This window comes from Hemicordylus capensis, chromosome 8 (assembly GCF_027244095.1).
Source record: "Hemicordylus capensis ecotype Gifberg chromosome 8, rHemCap1.1.pri, whole genome shotgun sequence".
Taxonomy (NCBI): domain Eukaryota; kingdom Metazoa; phylum Chordata; class Lepidosauria; order Squamata; family Cordylidae; genus Hemicordylus; species Hemicordylus capensis.
In genome coordinates this window covers 5,068,963-5,096,065 of record NC_069664.1, presented here as the reverse complement: position 1 = coordinate 5,096,065, position 27,103 = coordinate 5,068,963, and the positions used below count along the sequence as shown (strand labels likewise).

At 45.3% G+C, this 27,103-nt stretch overlaps 1 protein-coding gene across 4 annotated transcripts in view; it reads left to right on the top strand.

Moving 5' to 3' along the window:
- Window positions 1–27,103, top strand: part of DOCK5 (dedicator of cytokinesis 5) — a 165,507-nt gene that overhangs the window by 53,472 nt on the left and 84,932 nt on the right. For all 4 annotated transcript variants that reach the window (XR_008310960.1, XM_053269060.1, XM_053269061.1 and 1 more), the window contains exons 6-16: window positions 1,554–1,702; window positions 6,612–6,747; window positions 7,585–7,742; window positions 8,425–8,506; window positions 13,547–13,676; window positions 15,862–15,934; window positions 19,248–19,390; window positions 20,351–20,476; window positions 21,522–21,646; window positions 22,307–22,405; window positions 26,252–26,324. Coding sequence is in view for 3 of the 4 variants with exons in the window: in XM_053269060.1 (XP_053125035.1) it covers window positions 1,554–1,702; window positions 6,612–6,747; window positions 7,585–7,742; window positions 8,425–8,506; window positions 13,547–13,676; window positions 15,862–15,934; window positions 19,248–19,390; window positions 20,351–20,476; window positions 21,522–21,646; window positions 22,307–22,405; window positions 26,252–26,324 (1,294 nt within the window). In the remaining variant the exon portion in view is untranslated. The remainder of the gene's footprint in view (window positions 1–1,553; window positions 1,703–6,611; window positions 6,748–7,584; window positions 7,743–8,424; window positions 8,507–13,546; window positions 13,677–15,861; window positions 15,935–19,247; window positions 19,391–20,350; window positions 20,477–21,521; window positions 21,647–22,306; window positions 22,406–26,251; window positions 26,325–27,103) is intronic.

Here is a 27,103-nt window from a genome sequence, read left to right as displayed (position 1 = left end):
AAAGGCTCCTTCCTGAAACCTTAGAGAGCTGCTGCCAGTCTGTGTAGACAATACTGAGCTAGATGGACCAATGGTTCGACTCGGTAAAAGCTTGCTATGTTCCTGTGATGTAGCAATGCTATATTGATTTAGAGTTTATCCTGCATTTCATGGTGCAGCAGATAGACCGAATCCTCCCAGTGCAGCTGCATGGAAATGAGTTCATTCCACCCCTCCAAATAATGCCTCTGCCTCTCTTAGAGGTGATCCTTCTATGTATTCCACGTGGCCTGTGCTCTGGCTCATTAACATTGCAGCTCAGCTTCCGATTCTGCTCTGTTCTACAGGGCACGGCTGATGTTGGCAGGAAAAAAACCTAGTGAATCGTACAGGCACCCCAAGGATCGGGTGATCACCCGATGATGCAGGCGGGGGGCGGGGGGGGGGGAGGTTGGCTGCAGTTCATCTGAGTTGGTTCCGTCATTGTGACTGAGGGAAGGATGGTGGGGGTGGGGGACTGCAGTCTGACAACATATGGGGACCCTCAGGCCGGCCATGCTGGTAGGAATACATCTGCCAGGCAAAAAGCTAGCAGCTGCATTTTGGACCAGCTGGAGTTTATGGGCAGTCTTTACTTACTTACTTACTTACTTGCTGTATTGTTCAATTTGTATACCACCTTTTATAATGCCTCTTAAGGAGGTTTACAAAAGTTAGAATACAATACCATTCCACAAAAGTTACATTTAAAACCTTAAAATCAACCCAGCGTTAAAGCCCCATCTCTGACAGTTTTAAAAAAGCATTTTAAGTGTTTGCGTATGTTTTAACTTGTTTTATGCTATTGTTAACCTCCCAGAGACGAAAGTTTGGGGCGGTGTACAAATTTGAATAATAAATAATAAATAAATAATAAATAAAACACCAAGAAACAATTAGAAATAAGCACTTTATTTTTTGTAATAAAGCAGCCACAGTTGTCACAGAGCGAATATTTCCTGGGAGAGCATTCCAGAGTCTGGGGGCAACAGCAGAGAAGGCCCTGTCCCATGTGCACAACAATCTAGCCTCTCTCAACATTGGCACATGGATCAAAAGCCCGCCTGAAGATCTTGTTGGGCGGGCAAAAACCCTTGGAAGCAGGCGGTCCTTTGGGTGTTTATCCAGGACCCAAGCCGCTAAGGGCTTTAAAGGTAATAGCCAGTTCCTTGAATTGGATTCGGAAACAAATCTGCTACCAGTGCAGCTCTTTCAGAATCAGTGTAATATACTCTGAGCGAGCAGTTCCAGAGAGAACCCTGGCAGCTGTATTCTGCACCGACTGAAGCTTCCGAATATTTTTCAAGGGCAGCCCCATGTAGAGTGCATTGCAGTAATCTAGCCATGTTGTGACTAAGACATGAGTGACAGTGGCCAGATCTGGCTTCCAAGTCTTCCTAGTCAGTGCCATGTAGACTGCAGTGCAGCGATCTGGAAGGTCTTAAGAGGTCTGGGAAGGCCCCGACATTTCAGTAAGCGGGCAATTGACTTGAAGTCTGCTCTTTCTGTCTTCCTCTGCACGCTCCTCCTCCCAGGAGAACAATAAGACCTTGTTCCGCCATGTGCAACAGATGACCTATAGCCTCATTGAATGGAGGTCCCAGATACTCTCAGGCACACTCCCCAAAGATGAACTGGCTGACCTCAAGAAGAAAGTCACGTCGAAAATAGACTATGGGAATCGGTGAGTTCTGCTCTTGTTGACATGCTTAAACTCTCTCTCCCGGCTAGAGATCGGAATGCAGGCGGTTGACACTTGGCTACTCTCAGGATTGGTTGGGAGCTGAACTTGGAAACACCTGCTCTGTGCACGGGAGCCACTTTTGAAATGCCTCCGGTGTGGCCGATAACCCTTAGGAACATAGGGAGCTGCCTTCTACCGAGTCAGACTCTTGGTCCATCTAGCTCAGTATTGTTTACACAGACTGGCAGCGGCTCCAAGATTGCAGGCACGAGGCTTTCCCAGCCCTACCTGGAGATGCTGCCAGGGATTGAACCTGGGACGGGATAATCGACCACTGAATTATGGCCCCATCCCCATTAATCTGATTAATCCTTCTTAATCTGAGAGATGGGCAGTCCCCAACTGTGATGGGTGCCATAACATAGGTTCATAGGACGCTGCTTTATACCAAGGTATAAGCTCCATCTCCCTCAGTATTGTCTACACCGGGGCTTCTCAACGTCAGCCCTCCTGCAGATGTTGGCCTACAATTCCCATCATCCCTGGCTATTGGCCACTGTGTCTGGGGATTATGGGAGTTCAAAAACAGCTGGAGGGCCTAAATTAAGCAGGCCTGGTCTACCCTGAGTGGGCTTGGTTCTCCAAAGGTTCTCTCGTGCAAATGTAAGACAGGGTGGACCCTGCTTAGCAAAGGGGACAATTCACGCTTGCTGCGGCCAAGATCGGCTCTCCACCTTGCTCTGAAGAAGCTCCTTCTTGAAATAGAAGAGCCAGTTCTGGGGTGCAAGGAGACAGATCCTCTGAAACACACTCTGGGTGGGCTCCCCTCTGTCTGTTTCCTTCTGCCGCTTGTAGTTCTGTTGTCAGAGCAGTAGTTGGGCACCATAGTTTACTTTTGAAAAAGGGGGGCACCTGGAGTTGAATCCAGGTGCCCCCATGGAGAGCCGGTTTTGTGGTAGCAAAAATGACTTGTCCCCTTAGCTAAACGCCTGCTAACTTGGCAAAGAGGCACCTTTTACCATGGTGATTCTCTTGATTGAGCAGGGGGAGCGTAACTGGCCCTATCCACCTTCAGCACAGGACCTCCAATGACTGTTGCTGGTGTCTGTCTTATGTTTCTTTTTAGATTGTGAGCCCTTTGGGGACAGGGGTCCATCTTATTTATTTGTTATTTCTCTGTGTAAACTGCCCTGAGCCATTTTTGGAAGGGCGGTATAGAAATCGAATAACTAATAATAATACAATAATAATAATAAACAGAGTCAGCCCTGGTTGCATATGAAAGAGAGACTAGAAGTGTGAGCATTGTAAGATATTCCCCTTAGGGGATGGAGCTGCTCTGAGAAGAGCATCTAGGTTCCAAATTCCCTCCCTGGCAGCATCTCCAAGAGAGGGCTGAGAGAGATTCCTGCCTGTAACCTTGGAGAAGCCGCTGCCAGTCTGTGAAGACAATACTGAGCTAGGTGGACCAAGGGTCTGACTCAGTATATGGCAGCTTCCTATGTTCCTAATCTCGGATGACTATCTTAGCGTATGGACAGGATAGCATAGGGAAGGCCTGCTGGCTGTTCTCCTCGCATCTCGTATGAGCCTGTGATGTAAATCAAACGCTAAACTGCACCCTCAGCATGTTAATTGGCACGATGCTGTAGGCTGCCAAAGCAAGCTTTGGACAGTTTGTCTTGCCCGTGAGCTGCCTCCGCACCTCATTTATCAAATTTCTGTCTGTCAAATTGCTTTCAGGCCAGTAGAGCTAATTAAGGAGGTACTTGGAGGCAGGAGCTGCAAAATTAACCATTTAACTTTCTTTGAGATAGACAATAAATTGAGGCAGTACAGAGACCGCGTCTGAGCTAGATCTATCTGGCCTGAAATTTCATACATTTTTGGTCCTCTCCAGGAGGCATTCTCAAAGGAGGTACTCTAGAAGGGAGAGCAGCGGGGTGTTTAGTAGGGGTTTGTACGGAACTGGTTTTGCTGGTTCAGCTAGAACCATTGGCGGAGGGCTGGTCCGGTTCGAGCCCGGACTGGCCGAACCGGGCCGGTTCGAAATGAGCCTGCTTGCACATCCCAATTTTTTAGGTGCTGACCAGATGCTTGACTATTGGCATCAATAGTGAAAAGGACATGCACACACATCCCTGATCGGTTTATCTACTCCTTCAGTCTTGCCCTGTACTTCCAATTAAACCCTGCCACTCATGCACGTTCGAAGGAGCTTTGTAACGTGGGTGAAGTGGAGAGGCGAGAGTATTGTGCCTCTCTGCTTGTACCATGGTACCAACCATTCTTTATGTCAGGGGTCCTCAAATATGGCTGGACTACAACTCCCATCATCCCCAGCCACAGTGGCCTCAGGGGTTCCCAACCTTGGGTGCCCAGATCTGGTTGGACTACAACCAGTGTTCCCTAGGAACATAGGAAGCTGCCATATACCAAGTCGGACCATTGGTCCTTCTAGCTCAGTATTGTCTACCCAGACTGGCAGTGGCTTCTCCAAGGTTGCAGAGAGTAGTCTCTCTCAGCCCTATCTTGGAGATGCTGCCAGGGAGGGAACTTGGAACCGTCTGTATGTAGATGCTCTTCCCAGAGCGGCCCGATCCCCAGAGGGCGATATCTCACAGTATCCCATTCAAATGGGAATATCTGAGGGAATATCTCACATGTAGTCTCCCATTCAAATGCAACCAGGGTGGACCCTGCTTAGCAAAGGAGACAAGTCATGCTTGCTACCTCAAGACCACCTCTCTTGTAACAGGGATTCTCAGATGTTGTTGACTACAGCTCCCATAATCCCCAGCCAAAGGCCATTGCAGCTAGGGATTCTGGGAGTTGTAGCTCAAGCACATCTGGGAATCTCTGTTACAGGGTACAGTGATCAACTCCCATCACCTCCAGGAGGTCATTGTCTTTCAGTCTCATTGTGGCTGGAGATGATGGAGTTTACCCACATCTGGGCATCCAGGGTTGAGAACTCTTGCCTTCTGTGATGGTATGCCCTCCTTTGGAGATCTGATAGGCTGCACCCCTGGCCAACAGAGCCAGCGTGGTGTAGTGGTTAGAGTGCTGGACTAGGACCAGGAAGACCCGAGTTCAAATCCTCATTCAGCCATGATACTTTCTGGGTGACTCTGGGGCAGTCACTTCTCTCTCAGCCTAACCTACTTCACAGGGTTGTTGTGAGGAGAAACTTAAGTATGTAGTACACCGCTTCTAGGCTCCTTGGAGGAAGAGCGGGATATAAAATGTAAAAATTAATTAATGTTAAAGGAACCAGTGAGACCTTCCTTTTTAGATAAGCATTTGCCCCAGCTGATTATTTCTTAAGTTCTCTGCCTGATTTTTGTTATGATGTTTTAGCTGCAGATGCTTTTAGAAATCTGTTTGCTGTACTAAAAATATTTTCATACTGGTGGTTTTTAAAAAAATGATTTTAATATTCTTTAATGGTATTCTTGTAATGCTTTCAACACACCCCACCCCCTTGGGGAATATTGCACTTGCAAAGCAGGGAGTAAATGCATTAAATAAAAATAGGTTGTAGATTTTTCCCTACTGTCTGAGAACAGTGTTGAGGATTGTACAATTATTTAGAAGTTTATATTAAAAGTAGAATGATCTGTTTGCACATTTTCCTACATCTTATTAGCTATTTGATCTAGTCAAGTATTTAGTACATTGCCTGGTATTCAGAGTGGCAATCTGAGGGTTTTGCAGAAGTACAGCCTGTGCTGAGAGGCTGGTCTTAACTCAGACAGAGTCTTCTCTAGCAACAGAATATGTCCCTAAGGGTGGTATGACCCATAGAGACATATTTTGGTACATTCAAAAATAAATGTCGTTTCAAGTGTTTGAAATCTACCATTGAAGAACAGAGATTCTAAACAAAGACAACAAGAATTACTATACACTCAAAAAGCCCTTTACAGCTTCACACTAGTCTAACGTAAGTGAAACAAAAATACGTATGAGTTTCTAGGGGTGTCAACATTTATCGTACTATCTGCAACACTCTGTTCCTGTCAAAAGCCGCTTGGGGGAAGAGCCCCCACAATCCCCTGGAATTGTTTTTTTCAAGCTGGAGGAAGGTGCATATGAAGGATAAATAGGCATCTTCTGCCCAATGCAAGTAGAGGAGACTTCCACTTTTGCAATGATATCTTAGAATCCAAGCCACTGACTTGACCTGGCCTCCCTTTTCTTGTGGCATAGCTGCTAGAACCCACATCTGCCCCCAGGTTTTCCATGACCACCCCCAGTCTTCCTTTCCAACCTCAGGGAAGGGACTGGAGGGTGCCAGTTACCACCATATCTACACATTGGCTTTTTCTGTTTGTTTCAGTTGCAGAATGTGGATTTTCCCTGAGCTTTTAAGGAACATAAGAAAAGCACCACCCAAGACCCATCTAGCCCAGCATCCTGTCTCCCAAGTAGCCCACCAGATGCCTCCGGGAAGCCCACAGGCAGGAGTTGAGGGCATACCCTCTCTTGCTGTTGCTCCCCTGCAACTGGGATTTAGAGGCATCTTGCCTCTGAGGCTGGAGTTGGCCTATAGCCCTCAGACTAGTAGCCATTGATAGACCTGTCCTCCATGAATGTATCTAAACCCCTCTTAAAGTCATCCAGGTTGTTGGCTGTCGCCACATCTTGTGGCAGCGAATTCGATCGGTTGATTATACGTTGATTTATAGGAATACAATTCTCTACCCTTTTCAAGGTGCAGTTTGGTTTTTGTTCTCTTGATAGTCTCCAGGAAGAAGTGTTCATAGGGAGAACCCTAAAAAAAAAATACGTGTAGGCAACCTTAGAGTAGATGTTTCCTGATCCAATGGTTAGTTCCTTATAAATTCTCATTTAAATCCATTCAACCAATTATTGGCAACTACCCTTGTCTCTTGCTTGTTACAAGGATTTTGGGGCTGGATTTGGTGGTCCGTGATGACAATGGCAACATCCTGGATCCAGATTCTACCAGCACGATTGCGCTCTTTAAGGCTCACGAGACCGCATCCAGAAGAGTGGATGAAAGGATCCAAGAGGAAAAGGTACAGACTTTTAGCTTGCTTGTTCACTTTCCTCTTGCCAGCTCTGATCACTGTAAGCAGAGTCTCCGGAGAGTGTTGGCAAAGAATAAGATGGACATTGTGGTGGTTTGGATGAAGATACAGGATCCAGACCTCTTTTGCAGTGTTACAATATCAGGTCATGGGCAATGCTTTCTGTTATAACTGGTTTTAACTGGGATGGAAGTCTTTGGGCTAAGCTACTTAGGAACTTCAACCTTCTACCGAGTCAGACCATTTGTCCATCTAGCTCTGTATTGTCTACCCTGACTGGCAGTGGTTCTCCAGGGTTTCAGGCAAGAGTCTTTCTCAGCCCTACCTGAAGATGCTGCCAGGGATTGAAACTGGGATCTTCTGTGTACAAAGCAGATGCTCTATTACTTAGGCTTCTGCTCTCCCCTCTCCTGTTCATGTATAGGGAGAGGACATGTAAGGCTTCCCTTCAGGGTTTTGTACAAACCACAGTTTACCATTTCCTCCAAACACAGGAAATTGTGGTTTGTTAATGTCACAGTGAAAAAGTCAGGAGATGCTGTTTTGATATCCCGGCCTTTTAACTCATGATCGTTTGAACAGACAACAGTTTTCTGTCTTTGGACGAAACAGCAATCTGTGATTTATTGCAAACTCCAAAAGGAGTCTTTAAAGTTCCCCTCTTTATGCAAAAGCTTGAGGCTTGCTCATGCTCAGAACACTAAACTATGGTTTAGTATAAAGTCTCTGGTTTAGTATTATGAAGCAGGCTACTGTTTCTGGCAACTGTTAGACCTCTCTTCTTTCTAAGGGCTCACTTTCCTGTTCATTCCTTATTTCCTACAGTCACTTCAGCAGAGTTTGGACCTGCGGGGCCAGTCTATCTTCAACACAACCCACACATACACCCTGTACATTAACTTCAAGAACTTTGTCTGTAACATCGGTGAGGATGCAGAGCTGCTCATGAGTCTCTACGATCCTGATCAATCCAAGTTCATTAGGTGTGTTGTGATGGAACCTGTAAGACCTCATTCAACTTCCAGTGGCTTAGCCAATGCCGTTAAGAAAGTGGGTGAAGACAGACATAATGTAAATGTATATACATTAAAAAGACAGATGTGTTATAAATGGAAATCCATAAAGGAAGACAGATGTAATATAAAAAGAGGAATCACAGTGTATAGTTCAACCAGTGTTGAGAGTTCCCTTGTACAACTGAATGGTCAGCTGAGCACTTCAGTGAACTGAACACTGCAGCTTGGAGTGTCCTGCTTGTCCTCTCACTTAATGTCCACTCCAAGCTGCGAAAATGTAACCTCCTCCTCCCATTCCCAGCCACAGTGGCTAAAGACTGGGAATGATGGGAATTGTAGTCCAAATTGTCCAATTTCTGGTGGGCCTGAGTTTGAGCCCAGTGCTCAAGATCTGTCCCTTGAGGTGGGAGCCCTCCTTTGGTCCGTGGTAAGGCCCCCTGTGGCCCGATCCTCTCAAATAAGCCAAGCATTTCCTGGTTTGTGCAATCCTGCCAAAGCCCCTGCAGGTCTGTGCTGCTTGGTCCTACAGTGGCCTGCCTCCCCTTGGATGCATCCTGCCCCTGAGCAGAGTGACTTATGATTTACTGGGCATAACTAAATGCGGTAATCAGTGACCCAACTAACATAACTGTCACGACATTTGTTGCAGTGAGAACTACTTGGTTCGTTGGGGAAGTTGCGGGATGCCAAAGGAAATTGAAAAGCTTAATAACCTCCAGGCTGTCTTTACGGTACGTCCTCCTGCCTTCTGGAATTTCAGCTTCCCCCACTCATGGCTTAAGGGTTTGGGCCTCTCCTTATAATGGTTGCTTTATTACTCTTGTTGTGGTGAGTCTTTAGGTCACTGTGGAAAGCCTTGGGTGCGATCAAGACTGTTTACTGTTCCAACCCAAGTTAGTTAGACCAGCTGGCAAACACAATGTCTTGGCAAGGTGTCCTGGGTGTGTTTTCAAAACCAGCAGAGTTAAAAGCGGGGGGCGGGGGGGTTGTTATTATTGGCATGTGGGCATGCCTTGATTTCTTCTGTGTCACTGCTGGCTTGCCAAGATATTTATCTTGGTAATTGAGCAAAGAGGGACCTTTTTAAAAGTGGTGATTCTCTTTATTTAGCAAGGGGAGAGCAACTGACCTTGTCCATCCCCAGCACAGCAATCTGGTAAAGCTATTGATGGATTGAACCACTTTGGGGACTTTTGTTGAAAAGCGGTATATAAATATTTGTCACCTTTGTATAAGATATCCAGACTGGGTGTTTTTTTAAAAAATAGTATCTGCTCAAGGAACATAGGAAGCTGCTGAGTCAGATCATTGGTCCATCTAGCTTAGTATTGTTTATGCTAGGAGTGCACAACTTTGGCCCTCCTGCCCAGGTTGGACTACAACTCCCATCATCCCTGACTATTGGCTGCTGTGGATGATGGGAACTGTAGTTCAAAAACAGCCAGAGGGCGGAAGAAATGGTGCAACCCTGGTCTGCATCGCCTGGCAGTGGCTCTCCTGGGTTTCAGGCAGGAGTCTCTCCCAGCCCTACCTGGAGATGTTGCCAGGAATTGAACCCAGGACCTTCTGCTTTCAAGCAGATGCTCTAGCACTGAGTGATGGCCCCATCCCTATAAGAAGCTGCCTTCTACTGGGTCAGATCATTGGTGCATCTAGCTCAGTATTGTCTACCCATGCCAAGGTTTCAGGCAGGAATCTTTTCCTACCTAGAGATACTGCCAGGGATTGAACCTCAAAATTAGATGCTCTTCCACTGAGCTATGTCCCCATCCGCTTAGGGCAATGTCTTACAGCAGAGAGCGCTCACATATAGTCACCCATCCAAATGCAAACTAGGGCAGGCCCTGCTTAGCAAAGGGGCAATTCATATTCACAACTGCAAGATCAGCTTTCCTCCCTGAGTGCTGGTGTAATATGAATTGCAGGTGCCTGTACGACTTGCCTAACTTCAGGGATGTCACTGATCCCTGAAGAAACCCTATATTAGATTGTGAAGCCATTTGCCTGGTTTTTTAAAAAAATTTAATAGAGTTATATATAATGCATTGGGTGGTTGCTCTGCAGTAAAATACCCCTGCTAACTGGGCCAAGAGGCACCTTTTACCGTGGTGATTCTCTTTATTTAGCAGGGGGAGAGTAACTGGCCCTATCCACCCCCAGCACAATACCCCTCCAGTGACTGTTGCTGGTATCTATCTTACATTTCTTTTTAGATTGTGAGCCCTTTGGGGACAGGGAGCCATCTTGTTTGTTTGTTATTTCTCTGTGTAAACTGCCCTGAGCCATTTTTGGAAGGGCAGTATAGAAGTTGAATGAATGAATGATGAACACAAAATATGAAATAGACACACAATGCTTGTGTTAATTTGCACGAATTAAACACTACGGTACTTCTACTATGGATATGGATATGCCGCTTTTCAACTGAAGTTCTCAAAATGGCTTACTTAGGGAAATAAGTAGTAAATTAAGAAGGTAGTTTCCTGTCCCCCAAGGACTCACAATCTAAAAAGAAACATAAGGTAGACACCAGCAACAGCCACTGGAGGTATGCTGTGCTGGGAATTGATAGAGCCAGTTGCTCTCCCCCTGGTAAATATCAGAGGATCACCACTTAAAGGGCATCTCTTTGCTCAGTTAGTAGGAGTCTCAGGCGTTATCCTAAAGGAAGACTTAATTTCAGTAGGGTGCAGCGGGGAAATGACTTGACTAGCAAGCTGGAGGTTGCCGGTTCAAATCCCCACTGATATGTTTCCCAGACAATGGGAAACACCTATATCGGTCAGCAGTGATATAGGAAGTTACTGAAAGGCATCATCTCATAGGAGGCAATGGTCAACCCCTCCTGTATTCCACCAAAGAAAACCACAGGGCTCTGTGGCCACCAGGAGTCGACACTGACTTGATGGCACAACTTTACCTTTTCCTCTGCTAAATTAGTCGGAATGTCAGCTGGTAAAACTGGTTTATATTTGCAGTGCAAATAGACAACTTTGATTGGCTGGTTTGCAACTGTGGAACCTTCTTTTTTTGCTCTGGAGCTTTGCTCAAGTTGGAGCATGACCATCGTATGGCCGTCCCAAAAGCTGACCTGTTGGAGGTTTCGGTTAAGCCCTGGGGGATCTTCCACATTCTCTTTTCAGGACAATGGTTGGTCATCCAGCCATCCTCTGGGTTGAAAATGAAAATAATAGTGCTCTACTTCCCCATCCGTGACATGTTTGCACTGGATGCCAAGATTATGTCATCATTCAACAGTATTTAGTGCTGGAGTGGTTAATTATTCGCTCTGATTTCCTGGCTGAGAATTTTTTGCAGATCCAGATGGTGGTAAAAGGCGGTGATTTGGTGCATCCCTGCTGCTTATTTTTATTTGTCTTTTTATTTGTATTGATTTGTTTGATTTATATTCTCCCCGTGCACAAATAGCTCTGGGTAGTGCACAGTCAGAAATGCAACCTTTTAAAATATTTGCATAAAACTCATTTAAAATCAGTAAGACCTCTTAAGTATTACTTATTAAAAGCCAGGCTGAAGAGGAGGGTCTTTATGGCTTTCTTGAAGTCCTCCAGGGATGATAACCCTCTTTATATGCGTAGGGAGTACACAGTCTTGGGGCAGCTCCTGAGAAGGCCTGATCCCAAGTTGGCCCCAGATGAACTGTGGCACCTGATGACGAACCTCTCTTGATGATCTTAATGAGTGATGGGAATCTTGCAGAGACAGGTGCTCTCTCAGGCAACCTGGGACTAAGGACTTTATATTTTGCTTGGAAACATACTGGCAGTCAGTGCAACTGTTTAAGAACGGGCATGATATGGTCTCTCAGAGTTACGCTGGAGACCAGTTTGGTTAGCACATTTTGGACTAACTGCGGCTTTTGTACAAAGGCAGCCCTACGTTGAGCACATTGCGGTAGTCCAGCCTGGAGGTTGGTGCGCCACTGATTTGAGGTCATTCTCTCCAAGAAACAGGCAGAGCTGACTTTTCAGCCAGTTGATTAAAAGTGCTGTTGGCCAAAGCTTGAATCTGAGCCACCAGGATGAGACCAGGATCCACAAGCACTCCCAAATTCCTATTCTTTCTGGGGGAGTGTGACCATATCCAGAATAGGAGATTCTATCCCATCTTGCAAATTACGACCCTCCCCCACCCCCACCCCCCGCAATCAGCACCTCTATCTTGCTTGACTTCAGCTTCAGTTTATTATCCCTCATCCATGCCATTACTGCCTGTAGGCAGGCATTTAGGGAGATAATGCCATTTCCTGATGACAGATGACATGAGAGAGATTTGGGTGTTGTCAGCATACAGTCAACAATTTTTAAAAAGTCTTTAAAGATGCATCTGTTCACCCAGGCTTTTAACTGATACTGTTTTGATCATTTTTAATGTTGTTTTAGAATATTGTTTAAAAAAAATTTAAATTGTTGTGTTTTAAATTTCTTGTTTTTGTTTTTAACTAATGTTTTAATGTTTTTTTAATCTTCTTGTAAACTGCCCAAAGACGTAAGGGCGGTATAAAAATATGTTAAATAAATAAATAAATAAATAAATACTGAGAGCACCCAGCACCAAATCTCCTAATAACCTCACCTCGTAGTTTCATATAGATGTTAAAAGCATTGGTGACAGAATGGAGCCCTTGGGTCTGGTCTCCTGCTCGGAAGAGTTACGAGCTGCATATTACAAGCCAGGATTAAGAGAAAGGGGAGCATTATTCAGCAGGTTATTTCATTTCATTCATTTTTACATTCATATCCAGCTCTTCCTCCAAAGAGCTGAGAATGGTGTACGTGGTTATGTTAATCCTCACAACAACCCTCTGAGCTAGGTTACTCTGAGAGGTAAGGCCCATTCACATGTTGTGTTCAACACTCATACAACGAGTATACAGAGGTACAGATCTACACATGGGTACAGTCATTTACATGTTATGCTGAACACAGGTACAGCAGTCCTATTACAGGTACCTATTCCAGCTGGAACACAGGTTACCACTTCCTATCTGTACCATGCATTTAAGAGGCCTGTATCCGGGTACACATTTTTAAAATGGACACAGCTACAGTGGGGAAACGACGATTAGCAAGCCAGAGGTTGCCGGTTCGAATCCCCACTGGTATGTTTCCCAGACTATGGGAAACACCTATATTGGGAAGCAGCGATATAGGAAGGTGCTGAAAGGCATCATCTCATATTGTGCGGGAGATGGGAATGGTAAACCCCTCCTACGTAATAATAATAATAATAATAATAATTCGATTTCTATACCGCTCTTCCAAAAATGGCTCAGGGCGGTTTACACAGAGAAATAATAAATAAATAAGATGGATCCTTGTCCCCAAAGGGCTCACAATCTAAAAGAAACCTAAGATAGACACCAGCCACAGTCACTGGAAGTACTGTGCTGGGGGTGGATAGGGCCAGTTACTCTCCCCCTTCTAAATAAAGAGAATCACCGCATTAAAAGGTGCCTCTTTGCCAAGGTAGCAGGCAATCACAGGGCTCTGTGGTCACCAGGAGTCAACACCGACCCAATGACACACTACTTTTACCGTCATTCACATGAACACGTGTATGAGTGTACAGACATCTGTACATTCGTACAGCATACAGGTAATATCTGAATCAGGCAAAGGTAGCAGTTTTTATAGACCATGTCTCCCCTTAGTTTCCTTTTTCCGAAACGAAGCTATTCTTTTTCATTTCATTCACAAACGAGTCCAGCCTAATTTGATCATCTTTCCTCCTGTGATGGCTTTTTATAGGACCTCAGCAGTTCTGACTTGATCCGGCCTAGGATCAGCCTGGTGTGCCAGATTGTGAGAGTTGGCCACATGGAGCTGAAAGAAGGCAAGAAGCACACCGGTGGGCTCCGGAGACCCTTTGGAGTGGCCGGTATGACGATTCACTCAGAAGGCCTCATTGACGAGAGTGTCCGATCCAATTGTCAGAATGCAAGGGCAGCAGCAAGAGACTTGGGCTTGCACTGGGTTCGATATCGGGAATGTGCATGAATCAATTCAATGCACCGAATCGCTTTGGTGCAGCCTGCCGAATTGTTTCGGCAGAGCAGGGAGTAATACCTTTAAGCACAAGTAAAGCTGGTCCTTACCTGTTCTGCTGCCACCCCACCACATTTCCTGGTGAGGTGCCGTGCCACTCAGAAGACCATGCGCAGCTGTGGTGCTGCACCCCGCAGCCTGCGCGTGGCAGTTGGACACACATGGCCGCAGTCATGAGTGGACTTCTCAGCAGTGCAGTGGGGCGGTGGAGGAGCAGATAAGGACCGGCTTTATTCATGCTTAAAGATATTGCTTCCTGCCCCGCCAAAACGATTCGTGCACGTCCCTATCCAACACTATGAAATCCATTATCTGCTGTTATTTGGATCCTGAGCACTACAACTTTTGCTCTTTTGCTTTCGAAAGCCAGCTTCTAGTACTTATTGTTGCGTGGAAAAGTTTGCAAACTTGAGGGTAGTCTCTGGTGGTATCTCAGGCATCTTTGGGGGCCTGAGCAAGTTTCCATGCCCTGGAATGAAAGCCTCATTTGCTAGTGCAGATCTTCACTTATTGTGGCAATGAGTTCCTCAAGTCAGTCTTCCATTCTGCAGAGAAGTCCTTTGGCTGCTCCTGAACCTACTGCCAGTTTCATTTCAATGAGTGAGCCTCGTGTTCTGAGTAAGGGAGAAAAGCATCTAATGTCACATTCTCAATGCTGTTCTTAATTGTATCAGTATCTGGTCTCCTGTCTCCCACCCTCCATCAACAACTGCCCAGAGCGTGAACTTTATTTTCTGTGTTGGAGCGAATTATTGTGTTTGCCTGCCTTAGAATGTATCTCACTGTAGAAGGGTTCTTAGTAACCTGGAAGCTTACATCCAGTGTTGTGAAAGTTAGAGGGTCCAATCAATATTTTTTTGCCAGTGTTGTTCTATATATTGCACTCTTAACCACACAAGATTCGCTTCCGAGAAGAATGAGAGAAGTGCTTCCTATTTGGACTTTGGTCTGAAACCTGTAGGGTTAAAACTGGTGAATTTGCAGGATGTTGAGGCTTCCGTGCTGTGTCATTGCAGACTTTCATGTCTCTTTCAGGAGGCCCCTTTTTTCCTAGCTAAAAACCAAAAACGTGAGGTGTTTAGAAGTTTCACAAGAGCGAAAGGACTTGCGTTACAGGAAGGTAGATTTTAGATCAGGGCTACACAACTACAGTCCTCCCTGCACGTGTTGGACTACAACCGCCCTCATCCTGGACTATTGACCACTCTGGCTGGGGATGATGGGAGTTGTAGTCCAACAACTGCTTGAGGGCTGAAGCTGTGCAGTCCCATCTCAGATGAACATTGGGGGACACTTCTTAATGGAAAGAGCACTTTGACAAGGGAACTAATTAGGGATGTGTACAAAACCAGTTTGCCTGATCTGGTTCAAATTCGAACCGGACCAGGCATTCCCCCCCCCCCAAAAGGGGGCCCCAGTTCAGTTCAAATTCGAACTGAACCGGGCAAACCAGTTTTGTGCACATTTTGTTTTTTAAAATTTGGCTAACAGCCGCCATGGGTTTGGCAGTGTTGTGGGGGTCTCCAGGAGCTCCTCCTCCCCCGTCAACCCTCCCCTTGTCTCCCCTGCCGAATCGCCACGGGTCAGTTTGGCCCATTTTGGGGCCGTTTCAGCCCTGTTTGTGCACCCGGTGGCCATGTTGGGGGCCACTGTGCATGCACAAAGGCCATTTGCATGACTGAGTCACGACTTAGGAGGTGGGTGGCTGCTTTTTTCTGGAGGTCCATGCAGAGACTGGTCAACAATCTGTTGGGGATGCTCCAGCTATGAATTTTCTGCATGAGTCAAAGGTTGGACTAGATGATCTCCAGCCCCCCTCCAGCTATAGGATTCTGTGAACTGGAATTCTGGGTCAGTTCATATGCCACACGAAACTGTGACTGGATCTTTGAGCTTGCACAAACCAAGGTCTGAAATTATATGTGAACTGATCCACTCTTACCAAGGATGTGGGATGTCTTTATTAGGCTGCATTTTTATTGTGATTTTATTGTGGTTTAAAATGGTCTCATCCCTAGTGATGGATATCACGGACATCATCCATGGAAAGGTGGACGATGAAGAGAAGCAACATTTTATTCCCTTCCAGCAGTAAGTACTATGTACTTGGACACATTATACAAGAAGAAAAGAAGAGCCGGTCTTGTGGTAGTGAGCATGAATGTGGTCCCCTTTGCTAAGCAGGGTTTGCCTTGGTTTGCATTTAGATGGGTGACTCCATATAAGTGCTGACTGCAGTAAGAGATGAGGTTGCAGTTCAGTGGCAGAGCATCTGCTTTGCATGCAGAAGGTCTCAGGGTTCAATCCCTGGAAGCATCTCCAGGTAGGGCTGGGAAAGACTCTTGCCTGAAACCTTGGAGAAGCTGCTGCCAGTCAGTGTAGACAATACTGAACTGGATGGACCAATGGTCTGATTCAGTATGTGGCAGCTTCCTATGTTCCTAAGAAGCTCTGAGCAGATGAATGGAGCCAGCTTTCTTCTTCTTTTTACATGATGACTACGGCCCCCTCCCATTTGCTGTGAATTTGTGTTTTCTTAATATACGCCCTCCTTTTCCCTCAGGTATCTGACAGTCATCACACGAGTAACAAAGGCCTCCCCTCACTTTTGAGTTGCTAGCATCTTGAAACAACATGGTGGATTGACGAAAAAACATATACCCCCATTGAGGTCCCCTAGGACCCCCTTTCATGTCTTGTGAATTTGGTTTGTATCCAGCTGTTGGTACAAGAGTTACAAAGGGGGTTTCCCTGTACTTTTGAGTGGCTGTCATTAGGGATGTGCACGGAACCGGTTGGTTCTAAGTTGGTTCTAAGGCGGGGGGGGGGCATAATTTTAAGAGCGAGGGAGGGTGCCCTTACGCCTCCTGCTGCATTTCCCCCACTAGCACTCCGTTTAAAAAGTGTCCGTCGGAGCAACAGTGCACCTTCCTGCCACCCCGGTGTTGTCCTCAGCTGGAAGTACCCAGAAGTACCCGGTGCACACACGCACGCCGGGTGCATGCGCATGCATGTCGCACCGGATACTTCCGGGTACTTCCGGCCGAGTAGGACACCGGGGCGGCAGGGAGGTATGCTGCCGGCCCAACGGACACTTTTTAAATGGAGCGCCAGTGGGGGAAACGCGGCAGGAGGGTTAAGGGCACCCCTCCCCCACCCGTAAAGGTATGCCCCCCGCCTTCGAACCGGATGAACTGCCAGTCATTCGAACCAGTTTGGAGGCCCATAAAGGGTCTCCGAACTGGTTCCATGCACATCCCTAGCTGTCATCTTGAATCAACATGGTGGATCAGGAAAAATATGCCACTCTTTGAATCCCCTAGGACCACCGCCCATGTGTCGTGAATTTGGTTTGTATCGGAATATAAATAGAAAAGGTATTAGATGGGGGCACACGGACATACTCTGTATGGAAGTAGGGAAGCTGCCGTCTACTGAGTCAGACCATTGGTCCATCTAGCTCAGTATTGTCTACATAGACTGGCAGCAGCTTCTCCAAGTTGCAGGCAGGAGTCTCTCTCAGCCCTATCTGGAATTGCCAGGGAGGGAATTTGGAACCTTCTGCATGCAAGCAGGCAGGTGCTCTTCCCAGAGTGGCCCCACCGCCTAAGGGGTATATCTTCCAGTGCTCACATGTAGTCTCCCATCCAAATACAAACCGAGGCAGGCCCTGCATAGCAAAGTGGAAACTCATGTTTACTATCATAAGACCAGCTCCCCTCCCTATCGCAGACATAGTGATCTCATAAGCCCCTTATCTTCAAGAAAGTAGTTGAAAAAACAGGGCATGAGAAACAGCAATCACCATTTTGAAAAAGTGGGTTTTAGTTTCCTTTTTCTTTTTAAAAGTAGGAGGAAGCTTCTTGCCACAAAGATAGGCTCCAGTGCGTGTGGGAAACTGAGAAGCTGGGATGTAGGGTGGGTGAAAGTGACAGCATTTCCACTAATTAGGTGATTATAGGGCATCTCCCCATGACAAGCAAAATGAAGGCTGCCAAATCAGTTTTGCAGACTTAAGCACACAATAAGAACCAAAGAGTACTGCTGGATAAGACCAAAAGCCTCCTAGTCTAGGGGAGGCTACCTTAGTACCCCAGCTGTTGCTGAACTACAACTCCCATCATGCCTAGCTGCAACTTATTGCAGCTGGGGATGGTGGAAGTTGTAGGCCAGTAACACCTGGAGAGCCAAAGGTTGCCTACATTTGCCCTCGTCCCACATGTGGTTTCTCCCAGTGGCCAGTTAGTTGCTTTTTGGAAGCCCGTAAACAGGGTTGAAAGGCCTTATTTGCAGTACATCCCACCCCCAGAAGCTGCTATTCGGGGAACTGCTTCTGAAGCTTGAGTTTTGTCTATAATTGGCATCTGTACAGATAGCAGAATGTGGGTTACGTTTGCAGATATTGTGTAAAAACAGATGTGATTTGTTGTGTTAATCAGTTAGTTAGATTATTAAAAGACTCAAGCAGCACCTTATTGGAATAGAGATTGTGGTGTGGGTTTTTATGCACATCAGAGATACGCGTTAGTAACCTTTTTCCTTTGCTGCCTAGTAAAGCTACTGAGAATATCTCTTAAAATCTTTTAAAACCACCACTTTAAAAGTGCTATGCTGTGCCACTTTAAAAGGGGTGTTTCTCTTATATTTAGCAGGGGGAGAGCAACTGGCCCTATCCAACCCCAGCACAGCATCATAGGAACATAGGAAGCTGCTTTATACCTGAGTCAGACTATTTGTCCATCTAGCTCAGTATTGTCTACCTAGACTGGCAGCAGCTTCTCCCAAGGTTGCAGGCAGGAGTCCCTCTCAGCTCTATCTGGAGATGCTGCCAGGGAGCACCTTTGAGCCTTCTGCATGCAAGCATGCAAATGCTCTTCCCAGAGCCTTAAGGGGAATAGCTTACAGTGCTCACACATGTAGTTTCCCGTTCCTGAAGAGCATTTGCATGCAGAAAGTCCTAGATTCAATCCCTGCCATCTCCAGGTATGGCCAGGAGGGACAACTTCTTGTAGCTTTGAAGAAGCTGCTGCCAGTCAAAGTTGACAATAGTGAACTAGATGAACCAATGGTCTGACTCGGTACAAGGCAGCTTCCTGTGTTCCTAACCAACCCAAAGTGATGCATCTTTGGGGCATATTCTAGCTGTTTCTCAGTGCACAACAATAGCATAATTGGGAAACGCTGCCCTGGAAATAACCGTTATCTCAGGCCAAAGAGCTGCGTTGAATTTGTGAGGTTTCTTTGAGTTGTGACTTGTGTAGAGGTCTAAGATTATCCAGATTGCTGGATAATCCAGCATTGGATAATCCAGATTGCTGGATAACATGGGTTCCTCTTAACTCTGAGGTGAAGCTGGCGTTGCCAGCAGGCTTTGAAGTTCACCCTGGGTTTCTCTGCTTCTCAGGATCGCGATGGAGACATACATCAGGCAACGGCAGTTAATCATGGCCCCTTTAATAACCTCTCATGTGATTGGAGAGAATGAACCTTTGACTTCTGTCTTCAACAAAGTCATTGCTGCCAAGGAAGTGAATCACAAAGGGCAAGGTACACAGATCATATCAGGGGATGGTGAAAAACTACCGTAAGTGGGAGAGGAGGATAGACGGGTGTGTATGTGTGTGTAGGAAAGGTTTTGGTCAGAAAAAAACATGACTTGGGATGGTTCAGTGAATCAAGGTCATTGAAGTGTGGTACTTTTGTTTGAGACTTCCTGGAAAATTTCAACTTGGTTTATTCAGCTTGCTGTTGAATTGGACAGAATTCAAGAGAGTTGCAGAAACTCAGTTGGCCCTTGGCGTTTTGAACACAACATACTCCAAAAAAAATCAAATTATCATGGATTTTGACAAGTGGAGTGGAAGGCAGCAAGTAGGAAAACAGAGGTAGATCCCCAAAAAGGAGGTGCTGCTTTTCAAAGATGAGGAGGCAAGTGTGTCCCATCCTATCAAACCAAAATGTCCAGTCCTGAGTTGGGGGGCAATACTGACATAACAGATAACCACCAAGGTAAGATTCCTGAAGGAAGTCTCAGCACATGTTCTCAAATGCAGCAAGACCAAGGAGAGATGTTCTGGGAAGCTTCTTCACTACTGTGGAGTGTCTCCAATCCTCAATGGGTCCAGAAGCATGAGGAGACCTTTTCCGTTTGGCCTAGCTTTTAAGTGTATGTAGTTATGTTTATCCTCACAACAATCCTGTGAGTAGGTTAGGCTGAGAGAGAAGTGACTGGCCCAGAGTCACCCAATGAGTTTCACAGCTGAGTGGGGATTTGAACTCAGGTCTCCCAAGTCATAGTCTAACACTCTAACCTTGATCCCCTTCCATGTTTTATCCTTCCAGAAAACCATAAGCATATCGAATGTTAGCCCCCGTCCCTCCTTTTGCCTCCGTGCACACTGGAAGAAACAAGGGTTCATTTTGTTTCCTTATATCAAATCCAACCAGGTTGCCATCTGCTCTAAGAATAGTAACGTGCCTTCCATATGATCTCTGTTTTCCGCTTAGGGCTCTGGGTCGCTCTGAAACTGCTGCCCGGTGATCTTAGTCAGGTTCAGAAGGACTTCTCCCATCTGGTTGACAGATCTACAGCTGTGGCCCGCAAGATGGGATTCCCCGAGATTATCCTACCTGGTGGGTACTTCAGTTTGAATAGGAGCAGTGTTAAAAAAAAAAAGCAACTGTCATGCTTCTTATGGATTGGCAATTGATTAAAAGGGCAGGCAACAGAGGGTAGAAATAAACTGACAGTTTACCACAGTGAAGGGAATACTGTACTCTAAAGCAGGGTTTCTCAATGTGTGGATCCCCAGATGTTATTGGACTTCAACTCCCATAATCCCCAGCCCCAGTGGCCTTTGGTTGGGAATTATGGGAGTTGAAGTCCAATTATATCTGGGGACCCACACGTTGAGAATCCCTGCTCTAAAGCATGGCCGTTGTGAAATATTATCAAGGAACACTGTGTGGAATTTTTTCCAGAATGACATCGGGTTTTGCTTCATCATGTATCTGCATTTAAAAAATCATTTTAAAAGACATTAAATAAAAGTGTTATCTGATGGCCAAAAAAGTTGCCAGCAATTGTTTTCTGGAGTTTAAGGGTCAAATTTTAAGCTACTGAATCTTAGCCATTGTTCTGCTGATATTCTCCAGATTTGGAGAGGTGATCACCTAAGTGATATCTGAAACCTTTCAAGCAAATTGGACAGATGGTTTAGATTTTATGACCAATAGGCTATTCAGAGTTTGTAGTGGTCGAAATGACTCTGCATCTTAACTATGTTTGCACTACTGTGCCACTATAATCAAATCTTCCCTCTAAGAGGAGCCTTGTTTGGGATGTCTCCCAGCAGACAAGCTCTCTTCAGAGGACATTTGTTCAGGAACTGGTGTGGTGCCACATATTGGGCTCTGTTGCAATGTTTCAACTGAACAGAGAAATTTTGTTATAGGCCTGGTTCACACAATACTTTGAATCTAGGTTTATAGTCAGTAACCAACATTCATGCAATCACATGAACCCATGCCAAGATTACAATGCCACTGGGTGTCCTGAGATGGAATCTGGGATTTCCACCTTGGCGTGGGTTCCCATGATCGTGCTAATGTTAGTTGCCAACATTAAACCTAGATTTGAGTTATGATGTGAACCAGGCCATTATCTGCATTGTTACAGGCGATGTTCGGAATGACATCTATGTCACCCTGATGCATGGAGAGTTTGACAAAGGGAAGAAGAAGACTCCCAAGAATGTAGAAGTCACCATGTCTGTCCACGATGAAGAGGGCAATCTTTTAGAGGTAGGGAAGGGCTTTTCCATTGATTGGGTGGTGGCAAGGATCTTTTCCAGACCTATCTGGAGATGCTGGGGATTGAATCTGGGACCTTCTGCATACAAAGCAGATGTTGTACCGCTGAACCAACATCCCCTGCCGGTAGGAATTCCTTCCTTTTCATTGCCAGCTTTGTTTCTCTGGTCTTGCAATATGAACTGCTTTTAATTCTCAAAACAGTCAGGCCACCAGAAAATCCTCCTCCAACGGTTGAGGCCCATTACACCCCTTGGCTTCATCCTTTTCCCTTGGCAGGGAGGGGAACTCAACGGTGCCAGTGCCCAGGATTTTGGAAAGACCTCCCATTGCTGAGACAGCAATGCTGTGACAATGAGCTGAAAGATGGTGCCTAAAATAGCAGCCAGCATTCTAACCTCGGCCGTCATTTCCCCCTATGATTGAATCATGTAGAACTAACATTTCTGTAGTGCATTTTGGAGTCCTTGCTCAGTTTTTCTAAAGGACGGCAGCTGCTTAGTCGATGAATTTGCTGCTATGGAACTATCTCCCTGCATCCACTGCTGAAGATAACCTCCCCCTTCTTTCATGCATTGAGCTGCACTTCCTGTGACTTATTCTCTGTATCTTTTTTTGTTTTCTTTTTTTCCTTTTGCGTGCCATCCAAAGAAAGCTGTCCACCCAGGTGCTGGTTATGAAGGCATCTCTGAATACAAGTCTGTTGTTTATTATCAAGTCAAGCAGCCTTGCTGGTATGAAACTGTAAAGGTGAGGTGGTGTCATGAGGGTATCGGGGTTTGCCCCAGGAATAGCAGACATGGACAGAGGAGAGCTGGTCTGGTGGTAGCAAGCATGGCTGGTCCCCTTAGCTAAGCAGGGTCCCCCCTGGTTGCATATGAAAGGGAGACCACATGTGAGCACTGTCAGATATTCCTCTCAGGGGATGGAGCCACTCTGGGAAGAGCAGAAAGTTCCAAGTTCCCTCCCTGGCAGCATCTCCAAGAGACGGCTGAGAGAGATTCCTGCAGATGCTCTACCTCTGAGCTTCAGTCTCATTCCCTAATTTGATAATATCTCATTCCAGACATAGTAACCACTAGAATATGTTGATGAATATTTATATACCACTTTTCAACAAAATGTTCCCAAAACGGTTTACATAGATAAAATTAAATTAAATTAAATTAAATTAAATTGTTCCCTGTCCCCAAGGAGCTCACAATCTAAAAAAAGAAACATAAGATAGACACCAGCAACAGCCACTGGAGGGATGCTCTGCTGGGGATGGATAGGGCCAGTTGCTCTCTCCCTGCTAAATAAAGCCACTTTAAAAAGATGCCTCTTTGCTCAGTTAGCACTAGAAGAGCCTGGCATCAGGACACATGTAAATCTCTGACTCAAAATATGCTGCCGACTACTGAGTTGGGCCATTTGTCCATCTGGCTCAGTATTGTCTACGCACTTCCTGTGGGAAGCACCGAACCGACTTGGGCACTTGCAACCGAACGGGTTTGCCAGGGACGGGAGCGGTTACCTTGGGAGTTGCAGTTCAGCAACATCTGGAGTCTCGTGGGTTGGAAACCCCAGGTGTAGACCAGGGATGTGCACAAATGGCTCAGGCAGGGCAGGGAGCGGTTCCCTTAAAAAGCAGGTAAACGAGTCCTTGCCTGCTCGGCTGCTGCCCAGCCGCTTTCTTGGCACGGCGCTCGCTTTACCAAAGGCCTCAGGCGGCCGTGGCACTGTTTCCTGCAATCTGCGCACCGTAACGGCGCACACACGGCTGACATGTGCAGGCTGCAGGGAACAGCACTGCAGCCACATGCAGCCTTTGGTAGAGCCAGCGCCGTGCAAGTCAGGTCCTTCTTTTTAAGGGAACCCCACCTGGGCCTGCACGAGTCGTTTGTGCACATCCCTAGTCTGCATTCCCAACCCGTGGTACTCCAGATGTTGCTGGACTACAATTCCCATCGTTCCCAGCCACAATAAATGGAGGCTAAGGGATGATGGGAGGAGTAATTCAGCAACATCTGGAGTACCGTGGATTGGGACCTTCAGTCTGTACTGACTGGCAGTCTGGGTTTTGCTAGGAGTCTTTTCCCCGCCTTCGCTGGGGATGCCAAGGCTTGAACCTGAGACCTTCTGCATGCAAGGCAGATGTTCTTCCACGGAACGACAGCTCTTCCCATAGCCTCAAACCAGTATTGAGTTGGATCCTCAAATGGGGGTAACTGCCACTAGTTGGGCTTCCGTACATCGCCCAGATAATTGCAGTTACTAGAAGAGTCCAAGCATAAGACACTTTAAGATCCAAGTATAAATAGCAGACATTATTTCCCCCCTCTTTGTAAGAGGCCAGCGCTTGACCGGAGAGGAAGCCCGCACCATATATGGGATGGAATGTTGGAATGTGGGAGTTCTGTGGCTTCTTCACATACAGTTAGCCTTTGGGGCAGATCTCCGTAGCAGCCAGAAATGCCTCTCAGTTCCTGCAGAACACATTCATTCATTCATTCATTCATTTATTTACTGTCAGATTCATACACTGCCCCAAACTTTCATCTCTGGGTGGTTAACAATAACATAAAACAAGTGAAAACATACACAAAACTCTTAGAAACAATTTAGGCAATCTAGAAATCAAACACAGATTCAAACTTAAAAATGGAAAAAGCTGAAAAAGCTTGGGTGGAGAAGGTGGGTTTTCAAGTGTTTTTTAAAAAATGGTCAGAGATGGGGTGGATTGTATTTCAGTAGGGAGCGTATTCCGCAGTCTTGGGGCAGCAACCAAGAAGGCCCGTCCCCGTGTGGCCACCAACTGAACTGGCAGCAACTGTATTGGTGTAATGTATGATTAACAGGCATTTATAAAAATAGAACTTGGTGAAATTTGAAATAACTAAATCAGGGTTAGGCAACTTTTGGCACTTCAGCTGTTGTTATACTATAACTCCCATCATCCTCAGCCACAATAAACTAAAATGCCAAAGGAAGCCTACTCCTGCACTTAATAATCTGGGCTCGGCATAGTCTTGGACCCAAATGATAGCTGAATATTGCATTTGAAGAACTAAAATGTCAGTAAACTAAAAAAAAGAAATCAATAAATAAACTAAAATGTCAACAAACTAAAATGTTGTCCTTGTAATACATCTATATCAATTTTAAGACTTCTGTTTAAAAATATATGGGGGAGTGTTGCTAAGGTTGTAAGAATAGTCTCCTTTTTTGCTTTGATATCCTAGCTAAGTTAATTCTCATTAGGCCTTTCTTTTTATTTATGTCCAACAAGTTTTATGACTGAGGCGATGGGGTGGAGGGAGTGGAGAGAGTTTGTCCTAAATTCCCAGTATTACAGAGCCTATGTTTAATGGCACAGTTTTGTCCAAGCCAATGGCTACTTTTATTCTGCACTATGAAAAACAGGAAACCATGTGTTGCAGAACTTCAAATAAATCTAAGTCACCAATATCTATTATTCAGTCCCCATTCAAATCTTATTGGTTATCCCAATGAGCAGCCTGAGCTACATTGTACGAACAAAAGGATTTCCAGGTGGAATTGGCAATAGCGATGTGCAAAAAAATCGACCAAATAGAATTCAAATAGATTTGACTCAGTTCCGCACAGAATGAGATTTGTTTGAACTGATTCAAATTTGGGCAAATTTGAATCAAATTCACATCGAGCAAATTCAAATAGATTTGAACAAATCCCATTCTGTGCAAGCAAATTTGAAGTTGAATCGATTTGAAGTTGAATCGATTTGAAGTTGAATCGATTTGAAGTTGAATTGATTTGACGTCAAATCGATTTGACGTCAAATCGATTTGAAGTCGAATCGATTTGCACGTCCCTAATTGGCAAATAATTATAATGGAGGCAGAAACCGATTTTGGTTTCTTATATTTTCTGCCGCTTTGAAAGGCATGTGCAAATTTAGGAATGAATTTCCTATATTTCTTTAAATCATTAATGGTTTCACATGTTGTTTAAAACATTTTCAAAGCGGGGTTTTTAAAGTCTTCATATTTTCTTAAATACTTGTTCATTTTTCATTCCTATATTTTCTTGTGGGATGAGTTTCTTCCAATAGCTGCTAAAATTGAACCTGTAGTGATAGTATTTGATTTTCTTTTTTACCTTTCCATAGGGCCAGTATGTATCATACTGTCCCATCACTCATGAATAGAGAAGGGGTCACGCCAAGAATGTGCCCATTGTGACATCAGCAGAGGATGTCCAGACACCCTTTTATCACCTGAGAGTCTGTTCCTCTGAATCGCTCCTCTATACACTCTCCAAGTACTTGTTTAAAGTAGTATTTGGAATGCATGTAGAGGGAGAAACAGTGCCCCCCACCCGAGATGTAGGGAGCTTGGTGGAAAACTTCCTTCATTTTGAAGTTGTCACAAATTGCAATTCCCTGCGCCATCCAAACTCAGGTAACTGGTTTACAGAAACCACAGCTTACTAACAAGCCAGACTATCAGAACTTGGCATCTGTAGAATGGGTATAATAATCGAGGATGACAGGAGCGGAATTTGGAATGTTCATCTGCATTTTGTCGATGGCTGATGTACCTGCTTAAATTCTTGTTACTGTGCGGCATACAGGTTTCCATAGCAATAGAAGAGGTCAGCCGTTGTCATTTGAGGTTTACCTTCCGTCATCGATCGTCACAGGAATGTGAGTACCTGAAAGCCAAAGCAAATGAATTGCCTACCCCCTGGTTCTGCTGCACCTGGTCGGCCTACGCAGGTGGTGATAAGGTGGTAGAGTTTGAAGGTGATGGAATGGGCCATACTGCATCAGATGGCAGAGGTTCCTTCCCAAGGACCTGGAATGCCAGAATTTTATTATCAATATTGTTGTTATAGGTACTGCCGCAAAATGTAGGCTGTTCCCAGTAAAGTTGTTTTTGGTAGTTGGCTGATGGTGATTTCTATGGCCCCTATGGTGTTGAGGTGCTCTTCAAGATGTTTTGGAATTGCACCAAGAGTGCCAATTACTACTGGGATTATTTTGGTCTTCTTCAGCCACAGCCTTTAAATTTTGATTTGTAGATCTTTGTATTTTGTGTTTTTTTCTATTTCTTTTTCTTCTATTCTGCTGTCACCTGATATTGCTGTGGCGACTATTTTGACTTGTTTTTCTTTCTTCTCGACTACAGTTATATCTGGTGTACTGTGTGGCAGATGTTGGTCTGTTTGTAGTCAGAAGTCCCATAATATTTGTACATCTTCATTTTCTACAACTTTTTCAATGTTGTGGTCCCACCAATTTTTGGCTACAGGTAGCTTGTATTTTTTGCAGATGTTCCAGTGTATCATTGCTGCTACCTTGTCATGCCTTTGTTTGTAGTTAGTCTGTGCGATCTTTTTACAATAGCTGATTAGGTGGTCCACTGTTTCATCTGCTTTTTTACAGAGGCGCACTTGCTGTTTGTTGTTGGTTTTTCAAATTTT